The sequence below is a fragment of the Petaurus breviceps genome, unplaced genomic scaffold, assembly GCF_028583685.1.
Source record: "Petaurus breviceps papuanus isolate PSGF00001 unplaced genomic scaffold, PetGlider_PUasm1.0 90109, whole genome shotgun sequence".
In the NCBI taxonomy this organism is placed as follows: Eukaryota; Metazoa; Chordata; class Mammalia; order Diprotodontia; family Petauridae; genus Petaurus; species Petaurus breviceps.
In genome coordinates, this window is record NW_027187178.1 from 258,615 (window position 1) to 286,535 (window position 27,921).

The 27,921-nt window shown below is 45.6% G+C and overlaps 1 protein-coding gene and 1 long non-coding RNA gene across 2 annotated transcripts in view; one reads left to right on the forward strand and one right to left on the reverse strand.

Moving 5' to 3' along the window:
* Nucleotides 1–27,921, reverse strand: part of LOC138176682 (uncharacterized) — a 107,175-nt gene that overhangs the window by 7,901 nt on the left and 71,353 nt on the right. The window contains exon 2 of the long non-coding RNA XR_011172362.1: nt 20,549–20,727. This is a non-coding gene — a long non-coding RNA (uncharacterized lncRNA). The remainder of the gene's footprint in view (nt 1–20,548; nt 20,728–27,921) is intronic.
* On the forward strand, nt 23,582–26,839 carry LOC138176678 (CCR4-NOT transcription complex subunit 7-like). The gene is made up of 2 exons (XM_069107485.1): nt 23,582–24,837; nt 25,244–26,839. Exons 1-2 carry the CDS (start codon nt 23,738–23,740, stop codon nt 25,302–25,304), a joined length of 1,161 nt encoding a protein of 386 aa, XP_068963586.1. The 5' UTR covers nt 23,582–23,737; the 3' UTR covers nt 25,305–26,839.

The window sequence follows — 27,921 nt, forward strand, 5'->3', positions numbered from 1 at the left end:
CGGGGTGCTGACCTTTTTCCCCTGAACTAGGTAAACGATACATATTTGACTGATTAAAGTAAGCTTGTTAACCAATTTTGAGTTGCTTTCCTTTTTTAACAAAGCAGATCTAAGAACCTGTGTTGGCAGCAAACCCTGGGGACGCTTGGGGTGCTTGCTGCTACACTGTATTACAATCAAGTTGAGTTGAGGCTAATCTATTACTGTCTACCTTTATTTTAATACATGCTCCAAAACAAAAACACAAGAGTTGGCTTAAGTTTGTTGGCTTTTTTGGTGATTTTTTTTTGCTGGTGGTGATGATGATAGAAGAAGTCTGGAAGTGCCAATGTGGAGCCCTGAGTATTTGTACTCCTCCACAACAACCAGTGATGGGGGGTGGGAAGGGAGGATAATGAAAGTGCAGCCAGTGCTGGAAAGGGTGACCAGGGATGTGTGATGAGAGGGGAGCCAGGTCTCTGTCAGTGCACAAACATAGAAGGAATGAAAAAGGAAGAGGTTAAAGATGAAAGCCAGTTTCCTATATGGAGCTGGCATTCTAGAGAGCATGGTGGAAGGGGTGGGTAGCTCTGGAGTGAGATGTTGAGTGGGGAGGTTGAGAGTAAGGGAATAGGTAGTGGGGGGTGGAGAATGGGGTTTGTCCAGTGCCATCTGGGAGTTGAGAATCACCAGGATGGGGAGACTGCGATGGGTGCAAGTATATAACCACTGAAGGAAAACTTCACACAGATTGTCATTGCTTGGAAAGAAGTCCATTGAGGGAGGGAGCTGATCAGACTGCTCAGGGCTCTCCCACAATGTCCAGCCTAGTGGCAGGTGGTGGTGTTGAGTGCTGAGAGGCACAGGGGTGCACCTCACAACAGGCTTCCTGAAGGAGTCTGAACAGTAGGCAGGAACTGGGCATTTGAGGAGGGTCTGGTCTGGGAACAGCACTGGAGCATAGCACTGGAGAAGGACCTGGGGCAAAGACAGAGGCCTATGGAGGCCTGGATCCGGGGCTGATGAAGGGCACCCTGGGAAGACTCAGGACAGAGGAAGCCACAGACAGGTAGGTGCCACTAGGCCTGATGCAGAGGTGAAGACAGAGGGCACAGGCAGAGGAGGAGAAGCCAGGGCTCCCAGGCAAGTCCCAGAGGTGAAGGCAGAGCCCACTAGCACTGGACCAGCAGCATCCAGGCAGAGGACAGGATGATATTCTCAGCCATATTCCTGATAGGTCTGCCCTTCAACACAGACCAAAACTTCCCATTCTAGCTTCTTGGGCTATCATATCACACAGCTCTTACTAAACTCACCATCCATTGAAATTCCATTTTTCAGACCAACTGTGCTTCTCTCATCTTGCATTTGTGGGCCTGATTTTTTAATAGAAATGCAAGATTATGCATTTGGATTCAGCCTAGCGCTCTCACCATGTGTGCTGACTGTGCCATGTTATAATCTCATTAGGTTCATATCTACCTTGGTTTCTGGGCCACTGCCTTCCCCTCCTCCCTGAGCTGAGGAAATTCCCCCAATTACAGCAACACCCCACAGAAGGAGCACCTTTGCATTTTGTAAAAGTTTTAAGGAGAGAGGAAGAAAATGGAAAATGAGGTGGGGGGAGGAATGGGAGACAATCTTCTTGGACCAAACTCATACAATAGATAGAAGGTAGTCAGTTTGCCCAGGCCTAGCTGTTCCTGGCCTCTCATGCTGCACTCAAAAGTTTTGTTCTTCCAAGGCCAGCGTCCCACTAGATAGGCTGTGATGATACAAGTACATGGTGCTACAAGTATATGATGGCCAAGGCATAGGAGGTCTTTATTCCTGTGATTTTCATTTTTCTCACGTATGGGTTTGAGCCAGGGCTTGAACTGGGTGGCAACACTGGAGGGGTCTCTAGGCTGCTGGGGTATGGCTGGGAACAGGAGAGAGGCCTGGGCTAGTGGCTCTGGGGAAACAGCCCCCACCATTCTGCTCCTCTCTTAGCTTGAGACAGGAGCACATAGCCAAAGTCCATGTCTGCTGGCCATACTGGTTTCTCCACTTTGGCATCTTACTAGGTATTCTGTGGCCCTTCCCCCCAGCTCTGAACTGAAGGGGGTGTGGGACAATACGGGCAGGGGAGGGAGAGATCGCAAATTCTGATCACGTTTCTAGTCAGGCTAAGCAGTCCAAAAGGCACCAAACTGTCTAGAATGAGACATCCCTGAGTCTCTGAAGCAGATGACTTGGGAATGTCTTCTCCCCTCTCAGGGGAAGTAGCTTCTTGTATCTGGGGCAGCTCCGACACCAGGCTCAGTCTCCTAACCCTCAAGAGTTGGCAAGGGGACCAGAGGATTACCTCTCCTGCCCCATTGAAAATTTCATTTTCCAACTCCATTCAATTATCGGTCAGAGCACACACAGGGACATGTGGATGTTAGAAATAAAATCAGGTGCTAGCAGCTGGTAGTGAATAGAGCACCCGAGGCTGGCTGAGCTGGAGGAAAGGATAAGGGGCAATGGGGAGATCACAGGGTCAGAGTCAAGTTTCAAACTGATGCCAACATACTGGTCTGTTTCACATGAGTTTATGAAGAAGGGAGACTGGCTTAGGCAGGGGCAAAGAGTATGAAAACGATGGTCTCCCATGAGGGAAAGTTGTGTGTTTGGTGGGGGGGGGGAAGAGGTGGGGGTGTGACTGACCTCACAGCACTCTTATGTTATGCTCTCTTTCTTAAACTCCTGGTCATCCTGATAATGATTTAGGAATTGGCTAGCTGGAAGCTCTCTAATCCTGCTCTGTCTCTACCTTTTGTCCATTGGACAATGAGTGATCTGCTATCAGGGATTCTTGGTGCTGTGATGGGAGCCTGGGCCAAAGGATGGCAGGGCTAGATCCTAGGAGGGGGTTGACTCTTGGTTGGAAATGCCATTTGATTTTCTGTCTGTTTGGCCAAGCTTCTGGCTTAAGTAATTTCTCTCCATTTATTCTTGATCTGTCCATTTTCTTGCTGTCTTCCCTCCTCCCACCCCTTTCTGATTTTTCTTATTTTTTTCTACTTGTATTTTGTTGGTGGTGCTCATTCTTGTATAGGTATTATTTTCCACCTCTTTTACATGCTTGCATGAAAATCCCTTCACTTTGGGTAGCCTCAGGGAAGAGAAGTTTTCCTCACTCCCTAGGAAATACACTCAGACCCTGGGCAGCTGGGCGCTGGCATGCCTTTGTCTGTTGGCCTGCTTGCCTTTCTCTTCCTGTCTGTGCCCCTCTCCTCACATCTGGGCTCTCTTTCTCTGAATTCAAGCCTGACAAAGATCTTGCTGTCCCCACCACAGGGCAGCGTGCCACAAACTCTAACTCCCCATCACTGAAGGTGACTTGGCTGGCATCCTACAAATGACGTCTTCCCCAGGTGCTGCTGGCATAATGGCTTAAAGCAGTGGCACTGCCATTTTCAGCCTCTCTTTGATGAATCCAAAGGGACCCTAGAGGGAAAACTCTTTCCCAAACTGAGACACTCCATAACAAAATCCCTTTGAAATGTCCTTCCCCTGGGGGGAGGGAGCTTCATTGGTAAGACTGCTGACAGGAGGCCACCCTGGCCCACCAAGGCACAACTGGCACTGGAGACCAGCTGGTTGAAGATTTCAGAAGGAAATCTTTATCTTTCATTCTATGGAAGGAAGAGATTAGGCAGCAAGAGATCCTAGAGGTCCTACAGAGAATTCTCAGAAGAAACACTAAAGTCAGGGTGCATTTTACTGCCCAAAGCAGGGATCTTCTCCCCCACCAAATATTTGATGGCTGAACCCTTGACTAAGCCGGCCAGATAACATGTTTTTTTTTGATGGAAGATGTCTGGCATCAGTGGGGTACATTGCAGAAAAAGGGCAGGCCTCACTTTTCTCCATTATGTGACTCTCCTACTTCTAAAATACAATAGTCTTCAAACTGCCTTTCAACCAAAATCTGAGCAATAAAGGCCAAGGCTAGAACAGGGTGGCTGCATGGAGGGGAGTACCAGGCTGGGTCAGGGTTTGCCCTTTATGTCTAAGAGTTAAACCCCTCTAGCCCTGTCCTGGTCCCTTTTGGGGGGAAAGGGTGTGGCTACTCTGCTTAGGGAAGAGCAGGCAGCTTTGTTTTAGAAAAGGGTTGGATCCTCAAAAGCCCTCTTCTCTCTCCTGGAGAGGGAGAATTTCAGGCTGTTCACTGGAAGGTCAAACACCGAAGCATAAAAAGTCTGGCCACATGACAAGATGGAACTCATTGGAAAGACCCTGCCATTGGGAAAGATTGAAGGCAAAAGGAAAAGGAGATGGCAGAGGATGAGACAGGTAGAGTGTCACTGAAACAATGACTTTGGGCAACGAACCTGGGAAGACTTGGAGAGACAGAGGACAGAGGGGCCTGGTGTGCTCTGGTCCAGGGGTCACAAAGAGTAGGACCCAACTTAATGACTAGACAACAAAACAACTTTCCTGAGGAGCTTTTTTGGGAGGTCCATTACATCCTCCAAAGCTGTCTCCTTTCATCTGGTTAAAGAATTCCACGTGCCCCTTTTCTGACAGGGGCATCTCAGTGCCTGGAACAGGGGAGACAAAATTAAGTTCTCACATAAATGAGTCAAAGGTTTTCTCTTAGTACAATAGAGCAAAAAGCCCCTCCAGGCCCATCCTGGTCAAATGACTGACATTTCAGGGCCAGAAAGGCCTGTCTCCCTCCAGCAGGGCAGGGTGAATAGGAAGGAACTCTTAACTTCTGTTCCCAGGCAGACTGTGGGAGGGGTCTGCTCCTAGGAAATCAGTTAAGAGAGGTCCCCTCCCCATCATTTTCCTGCCATTACCAGAAGCTTGGTCCTGGATGTCTCCCTTTTCACCTCCCCAAGTTTCTCCTGAGCCCCTGGGAGGGACTTGTCGGGCCCTGGGCCTGGTACTCCCCCTTGCCCAGGATCTTCATGTCCCCCATCCCCAAGGAAGCAGCTCTCAGAGTCCAACTCTGGGCCATCTGGGCCATAGGAACAGTTTAGGATGGTAACCCAGTCTAAAGGGTACTTCCCAGTGTATGGGGATTAAGTTCTCAGAACCCTTGGCAAATAGCCCATGCCAGGCTCTCAGGTCCTTCCTTTCTTTGGGCAGTAGGCAGCATTTCTGGTAGCACAAAGGAAGGGATCCTGCTGTTTGCTTGTGGAACCCCTCCTAATTAGCCTGCTATAGCTCCCTATTGCTTTCCCCCACCCTTCTGCTTCTGTGGCAGCCCTCCCACCACCACCACCACCACCCAAGGGTCAGGCCTAGGGAATCCAAGCAAAAGAATCTCAGCTCCTAAAATCCCTGCACACGCGGCTTGGAGAAGGACTTGGGGAAGAAATCAGATGACAGTCATTGGGTCCATGATGAGATCAACAAATCAGTCCCACAGGTGTACCCAACTACCATCCTGGGTGGAAGAAAAGGGCTATAAAGGGGGCAGCTAGCTAGGATTGGGGAAGAATCTTCCAGCATCTCAGCAGAGAGTCCTCTCCAGCCTTCCCAAGGAAAAGGATCCCCTGCTGTGTTCTCCCAAGGCCCCCATGTGCAGACTTCAAGGTGGGAAGAGAACCTGTCTCACATGAAAAGGCAGGCCAGGGAACCAGTTCTGATGTCCAAAGAACCCTCCCCCCAAGCAGTAGAAGACCAATGAACAGAGCAGGGATTCAGGCCAGCAAAGTCAACATCTCATGAGTAAGTATAAGGTCAGGGAGCATCAGGGATTGGAATCATTGTGGGACTCAGCCTGGATCACCAAGCTTAGGCAGGTCTTTTGATGGCTCTGTCCCCTGCCCTAAGGCTGAGGCCCTAGCAGGTCCCTCACTGATGGGCTGGGACCAGCCTCCCCCTGCCTCAGCCATCCCAACCTCCTAGAGGCCCCACTGTGACCTGACTTCCCCAGCATGTCTTTGGTAGATCTGGTGTAGCAGGAGGAGATGGCCAACAGGAACCAAGCCCAGAAGCTCCCTTGATTGCCTGGGCCTAGCTTTCCTCATTCCCTCTTGGCTTTTCTTACCCCAGAATAAAAAGGAATGAACAAAACCACATAGCAGGCTCCCCTCCTTCCTTCAGGGGTACAGTGCTACAGGTGCAGGACCAGGCACCTGGAGAACTGGGAAAGGGCCCAGACAACTCCAAAGCTTCTCACCCAGGGAGGAGAGTGGACACCCGAGAACAGGAGGAAGCACCTGAGCAGGACTCACTGCAGCCAAGAGTCATGCCATGCCCTGCCAAGTCACCCCAAGGCACTGGAGGGGGATGTCAGTACAAGTTCAGGCGGCAAAGGGACAGGGAGTGCAAGAGATGTCCAGACTGGGTCCTCTCTGGGGAACTTTTCTGGGGATTGCCATCCACTTTTACCCTTCGGAGAAATTATTGAAAGGGGATTTTTAAGAGTTAAAAGTGGTTTGTTAAGTGTTGACTTAACTAATTCCATTTTGTTCTGTATTTGCCACTTTGCTACATATGACCCCAGCATGAACTGCAGGATCAATTTACCACATTTGGTTTCCTTCAGTGTCTTCTTTTGTCCCATTATTTTGACAAAAGACTTAATTGTTACAAAGGACTTGAGCAGCCCAAGGACATCTGCTTGTCTTCTTCATCTGGTCCTCCAAGTGCTATATGGTTCCCTTTGATCTAGTGTGAATCATTCTGTTCACAAGGACACAATCCTCTCTCTCTTGGTACTAGTGATCTACATCCAGCTGCTCTCTAACAAACAGCCATTTTTTCCCCTGCTGTCCCACATAATGAATGATATATGTATATGTCTCACACACATATATCTTTCTAGCTAAATTGTAAAGAGACATGCATTTCCATGAACTCCTGGTGAAGTGTGTCTCATTGTGAGTGAATAAAAACTGCAGTATCTCTGTCTCTGTCCTATTGGCAGTGGCTTATCAATGAATCCAAGGACAGTTCATGCAACAATATTGGGTGGCTTCCCTTGGTTGTGTCCTGCTGGAGACAGAGCCTGACTGTGTGTGCTAGGAGAACAGAGGGCCAAAGTGAGGGAGCCCACCAGGTTGTGTTTGGCTGTAGAAAGTAAGGAGGAAGCAGGAATATGGCTTGGGCTGAGCATAGCAGAAAGTGTTTGGAGTCAGGACTGGGCTCCATGCCCTTTCTCCTCTGTGCAGGGGTTCAGAAGGTTGGTTCAGAACAGGGAATCCCTACTTTTTTTGGGCCACACACCCCTTGGCTTTACAGTAAATCTTTCTATGCCTCTTACTCAATATGAAATGCAAGAAATTCTACTGCATAAAGAGATCACTTTCCGGGGTGGCCAGGTAGCACAGCGAGTAAGAGCACTGGCTCCAGTGTCGGGATGACCTGGGGATCAAATCCAGGCTCAGATACTTAGCACCACACCCAGAAATAACTGGTCATGTAACCTTGAGCAAGTTACTTAACCCCGATTGCTTTAAAAAATTAAAAAAAAATTTAAAAAAAGAGATCACTTTCCTTTTCCAAGGCTACACCAACATTTTTGTGACTTCATTGATGGGATGACCTCATTATTTCTTAAGTATTCTGTGGATCCCCTTGACAAGCTTCTCCTTCTCTCTAGGGTTGAGATCATCTCCAAGGACCTCCTCCACCTTAAATCTATGAACTTCCAATTCCCCTTCCCTACTCTCTCCTAAGGGCTCTCTGGAGGCCACTGCCTCACCCATTAAGCCAGGATTGAGCTGCCAGGCCACCCAGAACCAGCCCTGCCACACCCCCACCTGACCCACTCTGCCTGCAGCCTCCCTGCCTGGCCTGACTGACCTCTGAGCCTTGGGCCTGGGGGGAACCATGGCTAGATCTAATCTCATGGAGAGGACTTCCCCTCCAGCACCCCTCCTCCTCCCCAGGGCAGTTCCTGGTTAAGGTTTCCCATGTACACAGATCTTCTACACCTGGACATTATTTAAGCTATTTACCTCTCCCTCCACTCCCTGAAGGAACAGACAGCTGCCATGTAATGGACAGAAGGCTGGGGTTGGAATCCTGGCTCTGACTTTCTAAGGTTCTACTAACCTGGGTCATCATAACAATTCACTGGACCTCTCTGGGGTTTCAGACCCACTTCTGACATCCCTTTCAGGACTGGGGCCTAGGATGGATCCCTAGGGACAAGCTGCCCTGTACCCAAAGATGCCACTTCTAGTCCTCCCTGGTGGGGAGAGGAAGGGAGGATTGAGGGGTTTGAGGGCTCTCTCTAGTTGGGAGGAGGAAGGGGATCAGGCTGAAACCACTGCTCTCCCTCCATGAGGCAGCTTCCCCAACGTGGAAGAGGCTGCCTCAGGAGGAAAGGATCAGTTCTCCAACACTGGCTGGCTGGATGCCCAGGAGTCCTGAATGTTGTCCAGGGGACTGGCGCTCAGGCCTGGGCGGGAACGAGGCATCTGCAGCCCCCTCCAGCTCTGGGGGTGTGTGATTGGAAGATTCCACGATTCTAGGCTTGCAGCCCTGGGAGCTGAAGCTCCTTATTGCCCTCCCAGCCCCTCCCCCCTTCCCAAAGGGCCCACCAGCCTGGCCTGCCACTCACAGGGATTAACTTGCCAGCCCTTCCTCCTCTGCAGATTTCAAGCCTTTCCCCAAGGCTGCTCCCTCTGCTTCTCTCAATCAGCCCAGACAGTTTTCTCTTCCCAGAGACTCTCAATTGGACTTTATGCTCCCTGCCCAGCCCTGGTTCACACAGGAGTAGCTTTGTGGGCAGGCTTGCTGGCTAAGCTCCTTCACACAATCCTTCCTTAGTACAAACTTGAGCATATCTAAACCAGCACGGAAATACTTGCTGCTCATGTCCCAGACAGAATGGAGGACTCTGGAACCAACTTAGATTTGGATTGGGATATTTTGGCCACAGTGATGACTTGAGGGACCTAGAACCTTTCTTCCCTTCCCAACAAAAATAATGTAGTTCTGATCCATCTGTGGTGGGGAACCATAGGGGTAGGTGGGAGGGTGAACTTACTTGTTTAGAGGAGGAAAGGATTATAGATTTTAGAGCTGGAAGGGACCTTAGAGACCTGTTGGCCCAGTTCCCTGTCATTTTGCAGATAAGGAATCTGAGGCACAGAGAGGTTAAGTAATTTCCCTAGGGTCACACAGCCATCACCTCTGTGTGCCAGAATTTGAACTCAGGTCTTCTTGAATTCAAATCCAGTACTCTAATCACTATAGTAGGTCCCTATTACATAGAAGCATTTTCATCTATTTAAATGGCACAATAATGCCTTTAGCATTCTCAGCGAATTAGGGTGAATGAGTGTCTTAGAGTCCTGAGAATACAGGGGGCTTTGGAGGAAAAGAGAGGTTCACATTATGGCTTCATGACAGGGTTACCCTCAGAAGGACATTAAAGTGGGGCGGAGAGTGCCAAGGAAAAGGGGTATGTTTCAAGGGAAGTTTGGAGCACAACAAAGGCAAACTTCAAGAGATTGAAAAATTTTTTCTAACCATACAACAGAGCTGAGAAGGGTTTTAAGACTGAGAATGTCAGAGATGGACAAGGTGCTAGAACATGGGATGTCAGAGTTGAGAAGAGCCTTACACTATACAATATTAAAGATGGAAGAATCTTTCAAGCAGAGAGGCAGTGAACACAGAGGATGTGGAATGGTAGACCTTAGAAAGGATGCTAGAGATAATGGAGGACAAACAGTCCATTTTTAAGACCAAGAGACTGAGGCACAAAGACAAGAAGTAACTTTTTGAGGAGTCAGAGCCAAAAATTACAATCCCAGGTCCTAATGATTAGTCTGGGGCTCTTTCTTTAAGAAGGCTTCTGGGGCCAAGACATAGAAGTCAGTTTCCTCTTCAAGAGGGGTGAGGCCCTAGGGCCTGTGACTAAGGGGATATGTCGTATCTCCTTTCCTAGGAGCTCCTTCAGGAGAGGCTGGTCCCACTGATTCTCTCTCGCAGTTACATTTGTTTGTCTTCCACTTTCTTCATGTTCTTCTCATCCTTTCTCCAGTCAGTTGGTGACCCTAATGGGGCCCTGGCCCCCAAGTGGAGTTCTCAGTGGGACCCCGACATCTGATTGATAGTCTTCCTGGAAGTATGGGATTTAGATGGTGGTCTTGGAAGAATCTACTTTAGAGATGATAAAAGAATCTGAATTTGGAAGGAGAAACCCAATCACTACCTCTTCCTCTCTTTCATATTCCCAAAAGCAGGGTTGGTGTCTGCCATAGATAGAACTCACAGAAAGACCTACAATTAAGGGTTCCAGGGACCTACTGATATCACCAATAAGATTCTGGAGTCCCAGCCAAACTGATGGGGTGCTTGGTATCTACATCTGCAATATCAGTCTGTAGCATCAGTTTGTAACATCAGTCTGTAAAATCACATTTCTCCCTCCCCAGCCTCAAAGTATTAACTCTGCCCCTTCCCCTGCCAGCACTCTGTCCAGCAACAACTCACGAACTGTTCATCTCTGCTTGGAACAATAACAAGCTATACCTATGAACTAAACCATCTATAAACATTTTAGCTTAGGCAAATGTTAGTAAACATTAGTAAAGTGGCCAGCTGGACCCATGAATCCTTTAAGGCCCTATCTATAGGTTAACTCCTTAGCCAATTATACACATACTGAATCTCTGTTAGCCTTGATTCCCAACATCCATCTTGTCAAACATGACACTGATGGGTGGCAGACTAGGCACTTCTCAGTCAGCCCTTGACCACAAGATGACTTAGTGACATTTCAAGCCAAAAACCACACCTCCAGGCAGCCCTCCCCCCCACCAGTGAATTATGGGCAATATGCCTGTGCAGTTGACATTAAGAGTGCATGTTCCTTTAAGCACTGACCACTCCTTAACTCCTCCCCAATCCCACCCTTACTCACCTAGTTAGCATAATTGACATCTGATGAATTGCCTAGACTCCTTAAAACTATGCCTATGTCATCTTTAAGTTTGCAGGTTCTCTAAGAACTCTTGCCCCCTGTACGGCATAACAATAAACTTGCAAGTCCCCTAAGGACCCTTGCCCGCTGTAAAATGTAACAATAAACTTTTACAATTCTGACTCCAAGTCTGCTTGGGCCTACTGAATTCTTTGCCAGACTGAATTGAAGGCATTCTGGTCTTTGATAAGGATCAGAGTTCCTGTATAACCTATTGCCATTCCCCCCATCAAAACCATCCACTTGATCCCAGGGCCCACTGGGATCATCACTTGAATGCTAGGACCCTATCAAGATCACCACTTGATCCCTAACCAGGCCATCAATAAAGTATGAGACCCCCAAAGAGATGTCTAGCCAAGTCCTAGCCCTCCTATAAGACCACCAACTGGTTAAGAGGATTCCAGTAAGGTTACCTAGTGGATATCAAACCCACCCTTTCTCCCTATTTGCACATTTTTCTTGAGGGAAACCACAATCTTTTAAAAATGGAACTTGTTTCTTTTTTTAAATTAATACTTTTTAAATTAATAATTAATTCATAATAAATTAATTAATTATTTTTGCTCCCTTTTGGCTCCCTCTACTGTGTGAGTAGAAATGAACATTTGGAGAATTGTTGTGCAAGTATAAATAATAAGCCTTGGCAACAGATTGTATATATGGAATGAATATGGGTAATGAATCAAGGACACCAAAGTTGGGAAGCTGGGTGACTGAGAAGACAGTAGTACCGTTGAGATTAATAGGGAAATTTGAAAGAAAGTAGGGTTTTTGGAGAAAGGGGAGGGAAGAGAGTAAGTATATAGTACCTACTATATTCCAGGCACTGTGCTAAGCACTTTTAAAAATATCTCATTTGACTCTTACAACATTCCTTCAAGAACACCATTATTATCCCTATTTTACAGTTGAGGAAACTGAGGCAATCAGCAGTTAGGTGACTTGTCCAAGATCATCTAGCTAGTAAGTGTCTGAGGCCAGACTGGAATTCAGATCTTCCTGATTCCAAGCCCAGTGCTTTATCCACCAGGCCCACCAGCTGTTTCTAAATAACGAATCCTATTTTGTCTATGTTGAGGTTGAGATTCCTACGAGACATCCAGTTGAGATGTACAGAAGGCATTTGGTGATATGAGGCTGAAATCTGTGAAAGAGATTAGGGCTGGATGTGTGTGTGTGTGTGTGTGTGTGTGTGTGTACACATATATGTGTGCAAAGCACTCCAGGATTTTTTGAAGAATCAGACTCAACTGAAATGACTCAATCTGACAGATAGGAGAAGAACCAGGAGAGAGCAGTGTCATAAAAATTTAAAGGGAGATAATATCCAGGAAAAGAGCATGATCAATAGTATCAAAGACTACAGAGAGGTTAGGAAAGAAAAGGATTAAGAAAAGACCCTTAGGGCCTAGCGGTATCAGATCTAAAACTGTACTATAAAGCAGCAGTCATCAAAACCACTTGGTACTGGCTAAGAAATCGAGTGATGGATCAGTGGAATAGGTTAGGTACATGCAGTCAATGACTATAGTAATCCACTGTTTTATAAACCCAAAGACTCCAGCTTCTGGGATAAGAACTCACTGTTTGACAAAAACTGCTGGGAAAACAGTATGGCAGAAACTTGGCATAGACTAACATCTTACACTGTATTCCAAGATAAGGTCAAAATGGGTACACAATTTAGACATAAAGGGTGATACTATAAGCAAATTAGGAGAGCAAGAAATAGTTTACCTTTCAGATCTATGGAGAAGGGAAGAATTTATGACCAAATAAGAGATAGAGGACATGCAAAATGGATAATTTTCATTACATTAAATGAAGAAGGTTTTGCTTGACAAAAAAACCCAATGCAATCAAGATTAGAAGGGAAGCAGAAAGCAGGGAAACAATTCTTATAGCCAGTGTCTCTGATAAAGGTCTTATTTCTAAAATATGTGGAGAACTGAGTCAAATTTATAAGAATTAATATTTATAAGAATAATTACCCAATTGATAAATGGTCAAAGGATATGAACAAGAAGTCCTCAGATAAAGAAATTAAAGTTATCTATAGGTGTGTTAAGAAGTGCTCTAAATCACTTTTGATTAAAGAAAGGCAAATTAAAACAGCTCTGAGGTACCACATCACACCTATCATCTTGGCTAACATGATAAAGCAGGAAAATGATAAATACTGGAGAAGATGTGGGAAAATTAGAACACTAATACATTGTTTGTGGAGTTGTGAACTGATTCAACCATTCTGGAAAGCAATTTGGAAGTATGCCCAAAGGGCCATAAAACTGTGCATACCCTTTGATTCAGCAATTAGTAGTTACTAGTATGTTTCCCAAAGAGATAATAAAAAACGGAAAAGGTCCCACATGCACAAAAATATTTATAGCAGCTCTTTTTGTGGCAGCTAAGAATTGGAAATTGAGGGGATACCCATCACTTGGGGAATGACTGAACAACTTGTGGTATATGAATGTAATGGAAGACTACTGTTCCATAATAAATGGTGAGCAGGCTGATTTCAGAAAAACCTGGAAAAACTTACATGAAATGATGCTGAGTAAAGTGAGTGGAACCAGGAGAACATGGTACACAGCAACAGCAACATTGTATGATGACCAAATTTGCTAGACTTAGCTCTTCTCAGCAATGCAATGACTAAGACAATTAATTCCAAAAGACTCAGGATGGAAAATGCTATCCACATCCAGAGAAAGAACTATGGAGCCTGAATGCAGATCAAAGCAGACTATTTCCTTCCTTCTCATGGTTCTTTTTCCTTTTGCTCGGATTCTTCTTTTTCAACATAACTAATGTGGAAATATGTTTAGTATGATTGTACATGTATAGCCTATGTCAGATTGCATGCCGTCTTGGGGAGGGGGAGAAGGGATAGAGGTGGAAAAATTTAGAACTCACAATCTTATAAAAGTGAATGTTGAAAACTAAAAATAAATAAATAAGTTTTAAAAATAGAAAAAAAGTAAAGTGTTATTGTCTACACAAAAAAGAAAAGACCATTAGAGTTGGTAATTAGGAGATCATTAGTGACTTTGGAGAGAGCAGCTTTAGTTGAATAGTGAGATTGAAAGCTATGTGCATTATCTTGCCCATTAAAGCATGAACTCCTTAGAAGCAGGAACTTTTCTATTTATATCCCCAGCACTGAGCACAGTGCTTTGCATCCAGTAAGCCCTTAATAAATGCTTCAGTCCTTCATTCACTGAGTATAGCTGTCTTCTCCAATAAGTTCAGCTAAGAAAGTGGGGGAGTGATAGGGGATGATGGTCTAGAATGTCTAGGACAGGGGATAATGGCTAGCAGGGATGTTGGTATCAAGTGAGAATTTTTAAAGGATGAGAGTGACAAGGGTATATTTATAGACAATACAGAAGATAGTGAGACATTAAAGATTAGAGAGTGAGAATGACAGAAGGGGCAATGTGCTGGAGAAGACAGGATGGAATATGATCAAGGCTGAATATAGAGAGATTTAAAAAAAAGGATTTATTTATTTATTTTACTTTTTGGAGGGCAATTGGGGTTAAGTGACTTGCCTAAGGTCACACAGCTAATTTTTTTGTGTTAAATGTCTGAGGGTGGATCCGAACCCAGGTCCTCCTGACTCCAGGGCCGGTGCTCTATTTATTGTGCCACCTAGCCACCCCCTGATTTATTTATTTTTTAGTTTTCAACATTCATTTCCACAAGATTTTGAGTTACAAATTTTCTTCCTGTCTCTCCCTTACCCCCACCCCAAGATAGTGAGCCTACTGAATAGCCCTTCCCCCAATCTGTTCTCTCTTATATCTTCTCCCATTCCCTCCCCCCCCCAACTTTCTAGTAGGGCAAGATGAATTTCTATACCACAGTGCCTGTATATCTTATTTCCCAGTTGCATGTAAAAGACAATATTTGACATTTGTTTTTAAAACTTTGATTTCCAGATTCTTTCCCTTCTTCCTTCCTCACTCACCCCCACTGAGAAGACAAGCAATTCAATATAGGATGTACATGTGTAGTTACACAAAACATTTCCATAGTAGTCATATTGTGAAAGACTAACTATATTTTCCTCCATTCTATCCAGCCCCCCCATTTATTGTATTTTCTCCTTTAACCCTGTCCCTTTTTAAAAGTGTTTGCTTCTAATTACCCTCTCCCTCAATATGCCCTCCCTTCTATAATCCCCCCTCTTATCCCCTTCCCCCCCTACTTTCCTGTAGGGTAAGATACCCAATTGAGTGTGTATGTTATTCCCTCCTTAAGCCAAATCCAATGAGAGGAAGGTTGACCCATTCCCTTTCACCTTCCTGCTCTTCCCCTCCATTGTAACAGTTTTCTCTTGCCTCTTTTATGTGAGATATTTTATCCTATTCTATCTTTCCCTTTCTCCTTCTCCCAATATATTCCTCTCTCACCTCTTAATTTTATTTTTTAGATATCATCCCTTCAGAATACAGAGACATTTGCTTTGGCAAAGAGAAGGGCCACTACTTCATGTTAGACAGAAGTAGATAATGGTGGAAGATGTCTGAGTAATGTGATATGGGGGGAAGGAGAAATAAGGGAGTTTTCAGCAAATAGCCTCAATTTTTTTCAATGGAATATGAGATGAGGTCCTCAGCTGAGAGGATGGCCATTGAAAGATATAGAATGGCTGCTGCAGTAAGTGGAAGAACAAATTGGTTAGGGAACTATTAAAAGATTGCTTGGCTTCAGAGAAGGCCCAGCTGAGATTATACAATATAAATTTGTAGTAGACACCATGGTTTCTTTTTCATATTTGTTTTTAATATATATGTATTGATTAATTTTGTTTTCTAAATCAGTTAAATTTTCCCCAGTATTCCTCCCCTTCCTCTTCCCCAAGCAGCAATCCCATATCAAAAATAATGTTTTTAAAGAAAAAAAGAGAAAAGGAATTTTTAAAATTCAGCAAAATTGATCAACACAGCAAAAAGTCTGTTGTAAACAGCATATTGTTGGATTCTGGTCTAATCCACTCTGCTATCTGCTTCCATTTTATAGGTAAGCTCATCCCATTCACATTCAGAGTTATAATTACTATGTTTTTCACTCCATCCCATTTTCTTCAGTTTCTTTCTCTCTCTCTCTCTCTCTTTTTATCCTGCCTCTCCTCAAAATCTATTTTGCTTCTAACCCCTACTTCCCTTAATCCATCCTCCCTCATTATCCCCTCCCTTTTTCTCATACTCTTCCCCTCCTATTTCCCTACTGAGTAAGTTTCATTTCTATACACAACTAAATGTGTATACATAGTCTTCTCTCTTTGAACCAATTCCCACGAGAGTGAGGTTCAAGCACTGTCCTCCATTTCCCCCTCTACTTTTATAAAGCTCTTTCTTGCTCTCCTCTTTTATGTGAGAAAATTTTCCCCATTCTACCCCTCCCTTCCCCTTTCTCCCAGCACATCCTTTTTTCTCACTCATTCATTTTTTTTAGAGATCATTCCTACATAATCAACTCACACCTATGCCCTCTGTGTACATAAACTCCTTTTAACTACCCTAATAATGATAAAATTCTTAGAGGTTACATGTATCATCTTCCCATAAAGGAATATAAATAGTTTAACTTTATTGAGATCTTTATGATTACTCTTTCATATTAACCTTTTTATGCTTCTCTTCAGTCTTGTGTTTGCATGTAAAATTTTCTATTCAGTTCTGATCTTTTTTTTATCAGGAGTGATTCAAAGTCCTTTATTTCATACATATCCATTTTTCCTCCCGAAGGATTATATTCAGTTTCAGTGGGTAGGTCATTCTCGGTTGTAATCCTAGCTCCTTTGTCTTCTGGAATATCATATTCTAAGCCCATTGCTCTTTTATGTTGGAAGCCACTAAATCTTTTGTGATCCTGACTGTGGCTCTACAATATTTGAATCATTTCTTTCTGGCTGTTTGAAGTATTTTCTCTTTGGCCTGGAAGTTCTGGAATATGGCAACAATATTCCTGGAAATTTTCATTTTGGGATATCTTTTAGAAGGTGATTGGTGGATTTTTTCAATTTCTGTTTCGCCCTCTGGATCTAGGATATTGGATCAATTTTTCTTGATAATTTCTTGAAATATGGTGTCTAGGCTCTTTCTTTGATCATGGCTTCCAGTTAGTCCAATAATTCTTAAATTATCTCTCCTTAATCTATTTTCCTGGTTACTTGTTTTTCCAATGATATATTTCATGTTTTCTTCTATTGACTTTGTTTTATTTTTTATTAATGTCTAATGGAATCATTAGCTTCCACTTGCCAAGTTCTGTGGTGTGATGCTAGGAGAAATGTAATCACTGCTCTCCTGGTCTGAGCTCTGGTTTTTACCCAGAAAGAGTCCCTGCTCCCCTGCAGCCTACTAGGACTCCTCTTTGCTTTGGAGCTATGACCAGAGCCCCTAATCCCTTGTAATCAACCCCCCACCACTCCTCTCCACCCTAGAACTATGACCCAGAATTGTATATGGGCAATCAGCACCAGCTGTACTCAGTGCCAGCAAATGGCCCCCTGTACTCTTTTTATGACCAGTTGTCTGACTCCCTTAACATCTTTTGGCTGAGAGTTCCTGAAGCTGCTGCAGCTGCTTTTAGTGTGTGCGCCCTGGACAAGCTTCCACCCTGCTGTCACAAACTTCTCCTGCTGACCTCCTAAATTTTCTATGGCTGGAAAAATATCTCACCCTGACCTTTTCTTGGCTCTGCCATTCCAAAATTTGACTTGAATTATTTAAGTTGTTTAGAGGGAAATTATTACATCAATTTAATTATTACATTAATTTAAAGTTGTTTAGAGGGGAATTGTTACAAAGATTACTTTGGTGGCTGACTGGAGGATGGACTAGAGTGGGGTGAGACTTGAGGTAAGGAGATCAACAGCAGACTCTTTTAATAGTCCATATGTGAGGTGATGAGGGCCCATATCAGAGTGGTAGCCAAAGAGAAGATAAAATCAATAGGCCTTGCAGTATTGGATATGAGAGGGTAAGTGAGCCTGAAATTTCCAAGGATGACACCTAGGTTATAAGCCTAGAGGAGGATAGTAATCTCAACAGTAATAGGCAAGGTAGGAAGAGGGAAGGATTTTTTGGAAAGAAAATGAGTAAGTTCAGTTTTGGACATGTTAACCACAGCATTTTGAAGAGAATGAGAGGAGAAGAGAGGAATGGAGGCACCTAGTATAGGAAATTTTCTTAAGAAGTTTAGCCAAGAAGGAGAGGAGAGATATACAGTGATAACCATAAAAGATGTATGGATCAAGTGAAGATTATTTGAGGATGGTGGAGACATGCGCATGTTTGTAGGCCTTAGGGAAGCAGCCAACATACAAGAACAGCTGGAAGATAAGTGAGAAAGTAGAGATGATAGAGGGGGCAATCTGCTGGAGGAGATGGCATAGGGAATGGGATCCCTTTGTTAAGTGCCTATGCTTACTGTAGACAGCTAGGTGGCGCTGCAGTGGATAGAGCACTGGGCTTGGAATCAGGAAGACTCATCTTCATGAGTTCAATTCCAGCCTCAGACACTTAAGAGCTGTGTGACCCTGGACAAGTCACTTAACCCTGTTTGCCTCAGTTTCCTTATCTGTAAAATGAGCTGGAGAAGGAAATGGCAAACCACTCCAGTATCTCTGCCAAGAAAACCCTAAATGGGGTCACAAAGAGTTGGATACGACTGAAACAATTGAACAGCAACTATTTTTATTACCTGTGTGACCTTAAACAAGTCACTTCTCCCCAGGGGCTTCAGTTTTCTCATCTGTAAAATGATGTTTTGAGACAAGATAACCTCTAAGGTCTCTCCCAGCTTTAGATCTATTATCCTGCGTAACAGGTAGTATGTTAGTGCTGGAAATTCAAAGATGAAAAATGCACAGTCCCTGCCCTCAAGGAGCTTACCTTTTACTGGGAGAAAGAATATGTACAAGGCCATTTGAGGAAGAGGAGAGAGAGTGAGCAAGCACTAACACTGGCAGAAGCATTGACATCTCACTCCATCTGGATGCTTTCCACTTAGCCTCTATGGAGAAATAGACATTCCTGGTCAAGCCAGCTCCAGTGGGAGGATTCTTTCTCTGATGACCCATGTTCCCCCTCAAAGAGCCCTTACTCGTGGTGTCTTATTGGGGAGTGACCACCTTCTCTGTTTCGTAGCAAACTCATTTGTCCGACGAACCAATCCTCTGCCACAAGCCCATGTGCCAAGAAGCTTGGCAGCCAATCTCTAAGACATCACCTGAATCCTTTGTCTCTGACAAGTCTTTATTAATTGCTAAACTTTTTCTTCTGAATGGTGTCTTTATTAAGTCTCTACTGTATCCAGAACCTTGTCAGGCACAGTTGGAACCTGACTATACTTCATTTCAAGGAATAATTATCAAGCACCTGTTTTGTGTGTTGGGGGAGGAAGGAGGAGTGGCAGTGGGTTCTACATGCAGAAGATACTAAGACTAAAAAGAAACAGTTCTAGCCTTCAAGGAGCTTACATCCCAACAAGGGAATAACATAAGTTATGTACAGATTAACAAGTAAAGGAAACATGGAGGAGGTTCATGAAGGCTTCTTATAGAAGTCTCCTGAGCTGAGATACTTGAAGGTAAACACTGAGAGGCAGAGATAAGGAAAGAGTACATTCCAGATGCCAAATTGTGGATGGACTTAAAGGCTGTGATCAGGTATAGCCTAACCCATTGCATTTTTTTGGAGGGGGGAAGGCAGGGCAATTGGGATTAAGTGACTTGCCCAACGTCACACAGCTAGTAAGTGTCAAGTGTCTGAGGCTGGACTTGAACTCAGGTCCTCCTGACTCCAGGGCCAGTGCTCTATTCACTGCATCACCTAGCTGCCCCCAAACCCATTGTATTTTACAGAGGAGGAATATGGGGGCCAGAGAGGCCCAAGTCACACAGGTAGTAAATTGCAAAGGCAGAATTTGAATCCATGTCCTTTGACTCCAGGGCCAGCCCTCTTTCTACTTCTTCAAGGCAGGAAAACCAGTCAGGATTACAACATGACAATATTAAAGGAGAGAAGAGATAATGGTCCAATTTAAATGATGACAGAACAGGGGATAGGAAGGATAGAACAGAGTGCAAAGATGTTAAAGAGAATGAAACAGCAGGATTTAATGAAGGATTGGATGTAGAGATGATGGACAGAGAAGAAGCAGTCATGTTGTACTGAGGAAAGAGCACTTGTGAATGGAATCAGGAAGACCTGAGTCCAAATCCTGCCTTAGATACCTGCTAGCTAGGAGACCCTGGGAAAGTCACTTCTTTGTGCCTCAGTTTCCTCAGCTGTAAAATGAGGCAGTTGGATGGGATAGCCTCTAAGATCCCAAGCCATGTTTCACTCACTCATGCCTGGAATCACTCTCCTGGCTTGTCCTGTTTCTTCTCCTTCCCTGGTGCCTTGCCCCCTGGAGAAACCTTGGTCTTATACTTTGTTTTCTCTCTCTCATCCTATAAGTCAAAAATGACTCCAATGTTCTGTGCCTGGATGCCTTAGGAAGATAGCATTGACATTAACAGTAAACCTTAACACCTTCATACTAACCATATTTATATGGGCCAAGATAGCTCAGGAAGGCTTCATGGAGAAGGTAGGCCTAGATCTTGGGTGGTCTTACCTGGAGAGACAGAGAGGCAGAAACTGTCCACAGGAGTCTTGCTTTTGTTTGATTCCTTTTCTAGGAAGGTTGTGATGCTAGACAGTGCAGGTGCAAGATCTGAGTGGTTAATTCCCTGTCCTCTCAGGGAAGCTCTGAAATCTACTCCATGGACTTTTGCCAATTCTTCTCATCAGGTTCTGTAAATAAAAAAAAGAACCCAGCCAAATGCAGTATATATTTATAACAATAATTATTATTTTTCTTTTGCAAATTTTCTCTTCCTATGATAGTGCCTGGAGAATACAACATAGAAGAACAACTAAAGCTGAGAGTATATTGGACAAACAAAGAACAGGCTTTAAACCAGCAGATGCTGCTGAAACCTGCAAATAAGGAAATATCTGTAGGATTAAGGGATAGTATATGAGGGGTTAGGGTTGTTGATTTCATAAGATAGTTACATGAGCTGAGAAGGGAAACAGGTCTAGGAGGTAGAGGTGGACTGTGCAGGCTGATGGAGGTATGGTGGGAGGGAAAATAGGGCCTGTGCTGGAGGCTTGAGGGTTTTTGAGGCATGACTCCTCCAAAAGATTCCAAAGGCAATGAATGGTAACCCAACCTTGGCACTGAGCCTGAAGGAAGTTCTGGGAGGACCCAGGTACCCACAAAAAGAGGATAGGACAAGTGAGACTGGCATCAAAAATGCCCCTGGGCACCAACATTTCCTCTGTGGTAGGAATGTCGATAGCAAAGGTCTTTTTCAATAGCTCATCTTTTTGTGGTCACAAAGAATTAGAAACTAATGGGATACATAATAAGCGAAGTGAGCAGAACCAGGAGAATAATATACACAGTAGCAACAACATGGTAATGATAATCAACTGTGAAAGATTTAGTAACTGTGATCAGTAAAATGATCCACCACAACTCCAAAGGACTCAGGATGAAAAATGCTACTCACCTCCAGAAAAAAACCTAATGGACTCAGAATGCAGAGTGAAACATACTTTTTTTCCTTTGTTTTCCTTACTTTTTTTGGAACATGGCTAATGCAGAAATGTTTCTCATAACTTCAGATATATATTATGGGCATCATATTTCTTGCCTTCTCAGGGGATGAGGGAAGGGTGGAGGAAGGGAGAGAATTTGGAACTGAAAATAAAAAAAAAAATAGAAAAAAAGGAATACCCCTTGGCGCCAACATTTCCTTTGGGGTAGGAATGTGGGTACCAGAGAGGCTCCAGACAACAGTGGCTCCAGTCACTTTAAACTTTATAGACAAGAACCTTGTGAGGCAGCTACAATGCTCATTTTTATAGATGAGGAGACAGCCTCAGAAAGGTGAAGGGACTTGAACCTGCTCACACAGCTAGGAAGTATCAGGGGTGGAATCTGAACCAAGGTCTTCCCAATCCCAAGTTCAGCACCCTAGGTAGTTACAAAAAAAAATTACAAAACTGATAGTGGGAAGGGAACTCAGTGGCAATCTAGTCCAACCAATACAGAAAAAGAAGCCCCCTGATATAACATCCTTGACAAGAGATAATCTAGCCTCTGCTGGAAAGGGGAACCCCACCTCCAAAGCAGCCCATCCCCCCCACCCCCCAGAACAGCTCCCATGGATAGGAAATTTTCCCTGACACTTGGCCTAAATCTGACATTTTTCATTTTCCCCCCATGGGGTCCTTTCCCTCTTCCAGTCAGCCCCCACCCCCATAACAGTTCACATTTACACAGTGCTTTAAAATTTACGAAGTTTTACCCACACAATCTCATCCAAGCCTTGGGGGGTGCAGCCCTGGGGCATGGGGACATAATTTCCAGCGTGGCCTTGGCACAGATAGAGCCCCTGTGGCAGGTGTACTGGTGGCAGACTGCCGGTGGCTCCCTGTGGAAACACAGGGTGATAATGACTCTATCGAGGATAATAATTGCCATAATGAGGCCTCTATTTAGAAGGCTGAACGTCCTCGGGGTACATGCCCCTCCATGCTCTCTGGATCTGTGTGAGGAGGGGTACAGAAAGAGCTGTGGACTGTGATTTTCACCATGGATTTAGGGAAGTTATCATTTCAAGCCTGAAAGGGTGGTGGGTATTTTGATTAGGCTTTAATTGGCAGGGAATATTGAACTTTAGCTAGCTTCCCACTATAACATGAGCTCTTTCAGACACTGATTTATTTTTGGGCGCGCACGCACGCGCATACACAAACACACATACACCGTTCCGTTCCCCCCCCCTCCCCCAACAGGCCCCCCAGGGCTTAGCATCTTAAGTACTTCCTAAAAACTTGCTTCATCCATTCATTTTTTCGTTCGTTCGTTCATTCATTCATTGTTTCAGGTTAAGGTTGGACATTATTAGGCTAACTCTTATAATAAGGAAGTCCTTCCTTAGGTCTCCTATATGTAAATTGACAGGGGTCCTTAAGAGTTTTGCCAATTTCCAAAGGCAATCCCTCCCTCCCCCCTCCCTCTAAGTCCTCCTCTCCCGTTTCTTCCTCCTCCTCCTGTGTAATTCTGGGCTTAGGTCGGTACTGTCACTCACTCCGTCCCTCAGTCCGTCCCTCCGTCCGTCCGTCCGTCCGTCTGTCCGTCCGTCAGTCCATCCATCCGTCCATCCATCCATCCATCCATCCATCCAGCATCACCTCCAAAGAGCCCGGGGGCCAGGCGGGGGGGGGGGGGGACAGGATGCTGGGGCGGGGACGGACGGGGTGGGGGGACGTGGGCACAGCACGGCACGCGGGGGGACGACGACAACAAGGCGCCCCAGCACGAAAGAGCCCCGTCCCCTCGCGAGGGCTGACGTGCTGCCAGGGTCTCCTAGAGACACGCGCGCACATCTCCCATAATCGGCTAGAAGAAGAGCCATCAGCCCCAGCATCATCTTGGCACACAGGCAGGCTGACGTCACCGCGCAGCTCCCTCCCTGGACTGGGACTTGGGAGAGGGGAGGGGCAGCGCCACGCGGCTCCCGCGCCCCCTTCTTTCCCCAAGCGGCCAGCGGGGGGCGTCGGGGGGGGGCGGAGCAGGGGGAGGGACAGAGGGAAGGTGGGGGGCGCAGCCACGGAAGGCCGTCTCTATGGTGAGGAGGAGGCAGCGGCAGAGGAGGTGGAGAAGTGCGACCGCAGCGGCCCCAGCGCAGGTACCAAAGTACAGGGGGGCGAAAAAGGTGCTTTAGGAGGAGAATCTGAAACCCGCTGGATGAGAAGCTGCTGCCTGTTGACGCCCGAAGCCCCCCCGCCGCGCGCCCCGCCTCTGCCCACCATGCCCGCTGCCCACGCCGACCAGAGCCCGCGGATTCGGGAAGTTTGGGCTTGCAACCTGGACGAGGAGATGAAGAAAATGCGTCCCGTTATCCAGCAGTACAATTACGTGGCCATGGACACGGAGTTTCCAGGTGTGGTGGCCAGACCCGTGGGGGAATTCAGAAGCTATGCGGACTACCAGTACCAACTCCTGAGATGCAATGTCGACTGGCTGAAGATCATCCAGCTGGGACTGACGTTTATGAATGAGCAAGGAGAATGCCCCCCAGGAACCTCCACGTGGCAGTTCAATTTCAAATTCAATTTGAAGGAGGACATGTATGCCCAAGACTCCATCGAGCTGCTCACCATGTCCGGGATCCAGTTCAAGAAGCATGAGGAAGAAGGTATCGAGGCACAGTATTTTGCGGAGCTCCTGATGACATCGGGAGTGGTGCTATGTGAAGGGGTCAAGTGGCTATCCTTCCACAGCGGTTATGACTTTGGCTACTTCATCAAGATCCTCACCAACTCTCCCTTGCCCGAAGAAGCTCACGACTTCTTCGAGATCCTTCGACTTTTCTTCCCCGTCATCTATGACATCAAGTACCTCATGAAGAGCTGCAAAAACCTCAGGGGCGGATTGCAGGAAGTGGCCACCCAGCTGGAGCTGGAGCGCATTGGCTCCCAGCACCAGGCGGGGTCCGACTCCTTGCTCACGGGAATGGCCTTTTTCAAGATGAGAGAAATGTTCTTTGAAGACCACATTGACGACGCCAAGTACTCTGGATACTTGTACGGCCTTGGTTCTGGAGCATCTCATGTCCAGAAAAATGCCCAGAACAGTGGCCAGAACACTGTCCAGAGCAGCTTCCAGAATACCTACCCAAGCAGCTACCAGAGCGGCTTCCAGAATAGCTACCAGAACAATTTCCAGAACAGCTACCAAAACACCTTCCAGAACAGCGTCCAGGATGTACAGAATGTCCAATATGTCCAGTTTGTCGAGTACGGTAGAGAACCAGTATGGAGAGGAGACCAGCAAGCATTCATGAGGTAAAATAGAAAATAGGACTTTATTTTTTTTTATGCCTAAACACGTTTTTATACAGGTTTTTATCTCCAGTTAAATCCCTTGGTCAATGTAAGGCTTTCTTTTTTTTTTTTTTTTGACCCTACCTTCTCAACCTGTTTTCTCTTTTGTCTTTCAGTACTAATTATAGCCATTCCTTCCTACCACAGATCCTGGTAAGCAGAAGGGTTTTCAGGTTGAATTTTGCAGTGTATTAATTAATCCACCTGTTAGCAAGTATGTGTGGCCGGGAAAAAATCCATATCATACTCAATCAATCTTTTGGTAAATATGTCTAGTTGGTTTTAGTTTGGCCCTCATCCCTCCTCTTGTCCCATTCCCAGGTTAAGGAGCACTGACTTACTGCCGTTCCTTTTTTGTCTCTTCTAGCATGCAGGAGATGCCGCTGATTGAAGTTGAGGACCATCAGTTCTACACCTATGGAGAGTGATTCCTCTGAGATCCTGTTTTCCCAGAAGGCTGGGGTTTCCCTGAGGTTTGCCAGAAAAGTGATCATTCGCCAAGTTCACACAGCATTCCCTTCTTTTGGACCTATGGAGCAGAGTACTTCACTGTGCTGTAAATTGTTGACTCAGCTAAGCTAACCCAAGAAGGAAAAGAAGAACTTAGTGACTGCTTTTCCTGGTCTTTCATCTCCTAAGCACTTCTAGTGTTCTTGGTTTTGAATTGGTATCTATATGAGATCTGTGACTGACTAAATGTTCCACTCCAGCTTTACACCCCTCAGCAGAGTCCCCTGTGACTGGCTTTCCAAGATCTGTCAGGGAGCTGGCATCCAAGGAGCATCAGCCTGAAGTTCTGTTGACAGCATCTTTCCTTTTATCTCCTTTATGCCTTTAATTCTACTAACTTTTCTTCTTTCTCCTCCCCCTCTTCCCCCACCCTTTTAATATCATCATGTTTACCATGTGCTTGATTTGATGATTCTGCAAGTCAACTTTTAATAGAAAGTCCAAAGACAGCAAACTTATCTTAGGTATATTTTATAGCAAATTAAATTCGAAGAAATAAGATTGTGCTTTTATAGTCGCGAGAAAGACAAAACTAATTCAGAGTCTTGTTGTAGAACAACAAAAAGTCCCCCAAATCAAGTTGAATAATATTAGTCATCTGAGGACTATAATGATTATTTATTTTTGTGTGTATATTTTTGCCATATATTTTCTATCTATTGACAGAAATAATAACTGTGAAGTACTTTCTTAGCCATGCAGACTATGTGGCCAGGCCAGAGCACATGAAGGAAGAACTTGGTCATGGGTAATTAAATACTCGTCAGAAATGATGGATGGCAAGTGTGTATGTGTATGTTATCTGCACTTCAATCAGTAATATTATCTGTTTGCCAGATGGGCTCCCTTGTCCTTTACTACCCTTTTCTCATTAGGTTTGCTAGAACCTTGACTCAGTGGGAAACATGGATTGAGTGAACCTCAAAGGAGGAAAAGTTTATGGGGTGTTGGTGGTAGAGGGAGATGGCAATGGGGAGCAAGGAGTATTCCTTGATGAAGGAGTGGGAGGGAGGGGGGAGGTGAGTGGGGAGAAGAGTGGGGAAATGAGCAAAAGTGCAGCCACAGCCAGGTTTGGTGAGTGCAAGACGAAGGAAGGAGTGGGAAAGAAGGTGGTGTCACTCCTAGTGCCCAGCACAGTGCCATACGCACAGCAGGTATTTGATGAGTGTATGGTTCTTAGACTCTCTGGCTTCCTTCAAGGCTCAGGCCAAGGGACACCTTCTGCAGGAGGCCTTCCCCAGCTCCGTCAGCTGCTAGTGCCTTCCCCTCGCATATTGCCTTCCACCTACTCTTGTCTGTATCTTGTGTGTACCTCGTTATTTACAAGTTGTGTCCCCTGTTAGAATGTGAGCTCCTTGAGAGCACAGATAGTGTTTCTGCCTTTCATTGTATCCCCAGCGCTTAGCACAGTGTTTGGTATACAGTAAGGACTTAATAAATGTTTGTTGACGCATTGCTGTATCTATTGTTTTCTGCAAAGTTCTCCCCGAGATGGTCGGCACGTCCCTGGGTGGCCATGTGTGTGGGGTCAGGCCCTGGCTGTTTCCTGCTGCTCCCTCTACCTTAAGAGATGGTCAGCAGGAAAGGCTCACTGGCAGTCAGACCCCTGGCCCAAACCCTCCTGCCCCCTGCATGCCCTAGCACTGGTTCAGCATGTGCAGCTCAACAGGAGGCCTGCTGAAGGACTGCTCTGGGCTTTTCAAGCCTGAAGCACTGAGCTCCTGCCTCCCTCTCTATCTTCTTTTTCCTTCCTGTTCTCCTTTCTCCTCTCTGATGCCTCTTCCTCCCCCTCCTCTCCCTGGGCCTCCTCTTCTACCTCATCTCCTTTTCCCCCTCCTCCTTCCTCCTCTTCCTTCTCGTTCCTTGCTCTTTCCTTCCTCCCTTTGCCTCCTCCCCATCCTCCCTTTCTTCTCTTCCTCCTCTGCCCTTCTCCATCTTTCCTTCCCTTCCTCCACGCTCTGGATCCTGGACCCTGGTGTCAGCCTGAAAGCCCCTGCACCCGTTACTGCCACCGCCTCATCCCAAGGTGCTACACAGCTGGCAGCAGATCTCTCCTTCTGCAGAAAGGTGCCATCAGTGGGGCATGGAGCAATTTGATTGCCGAGCCCAGATAGAGGGAGCAGCCTTAAAGGTCAAGGTGCTTTAAGGAAAGAGGTGGGTGGTTGGGATTCCCCACAATGGGGGCAGAGTAGGAGGCTTTGCAAAGAACTGAGGAGAGGACAATGGGCGTGGAGCACAGGAAGAAAGATTTTGGTCAGAAGCTAGGAAGAAGAATCCCTCACATCTTTATAGTGCTTTCTGCTTCCTGGGGACTTTCACACCTCCTTAACTCCCCACCCCCCAGTGTCTGTCTGTCTGTCTGTCTCTCACACACATGGGCACACACACCAATGAGGTAGGTGGGGCAGGTATTAATACACCCATTTTAGAGAGGAGAAAATGAGGCCCAGATGGGTGGAGTGACTTGCCCAAGGTCACAAGGCTAGTTTGTGTGTGTGTGTGTGTGTGTGTGTGTGTGTGTGTGTGTGTGTGTGT

What these genes read in the sequence shown, in the direction of transcription:
- LOC138176678 (XM_069107485.1), top strand. Translation starts at nt 23,738, where the DNA reads ATGAGAAGCTGCTGCCTGTTGACGCCCGAAGCCCCCCCGCCGCGCGCC. An exon ending in GACCAGCAAGCATTCATGAG is followed by an intron (nt 24,838 to 25,243) that starts GTAAAATAGAAA and finishes TGTCTCTTCTAG; the next exon opens with CATGCAGGAGATGCCGCTGA.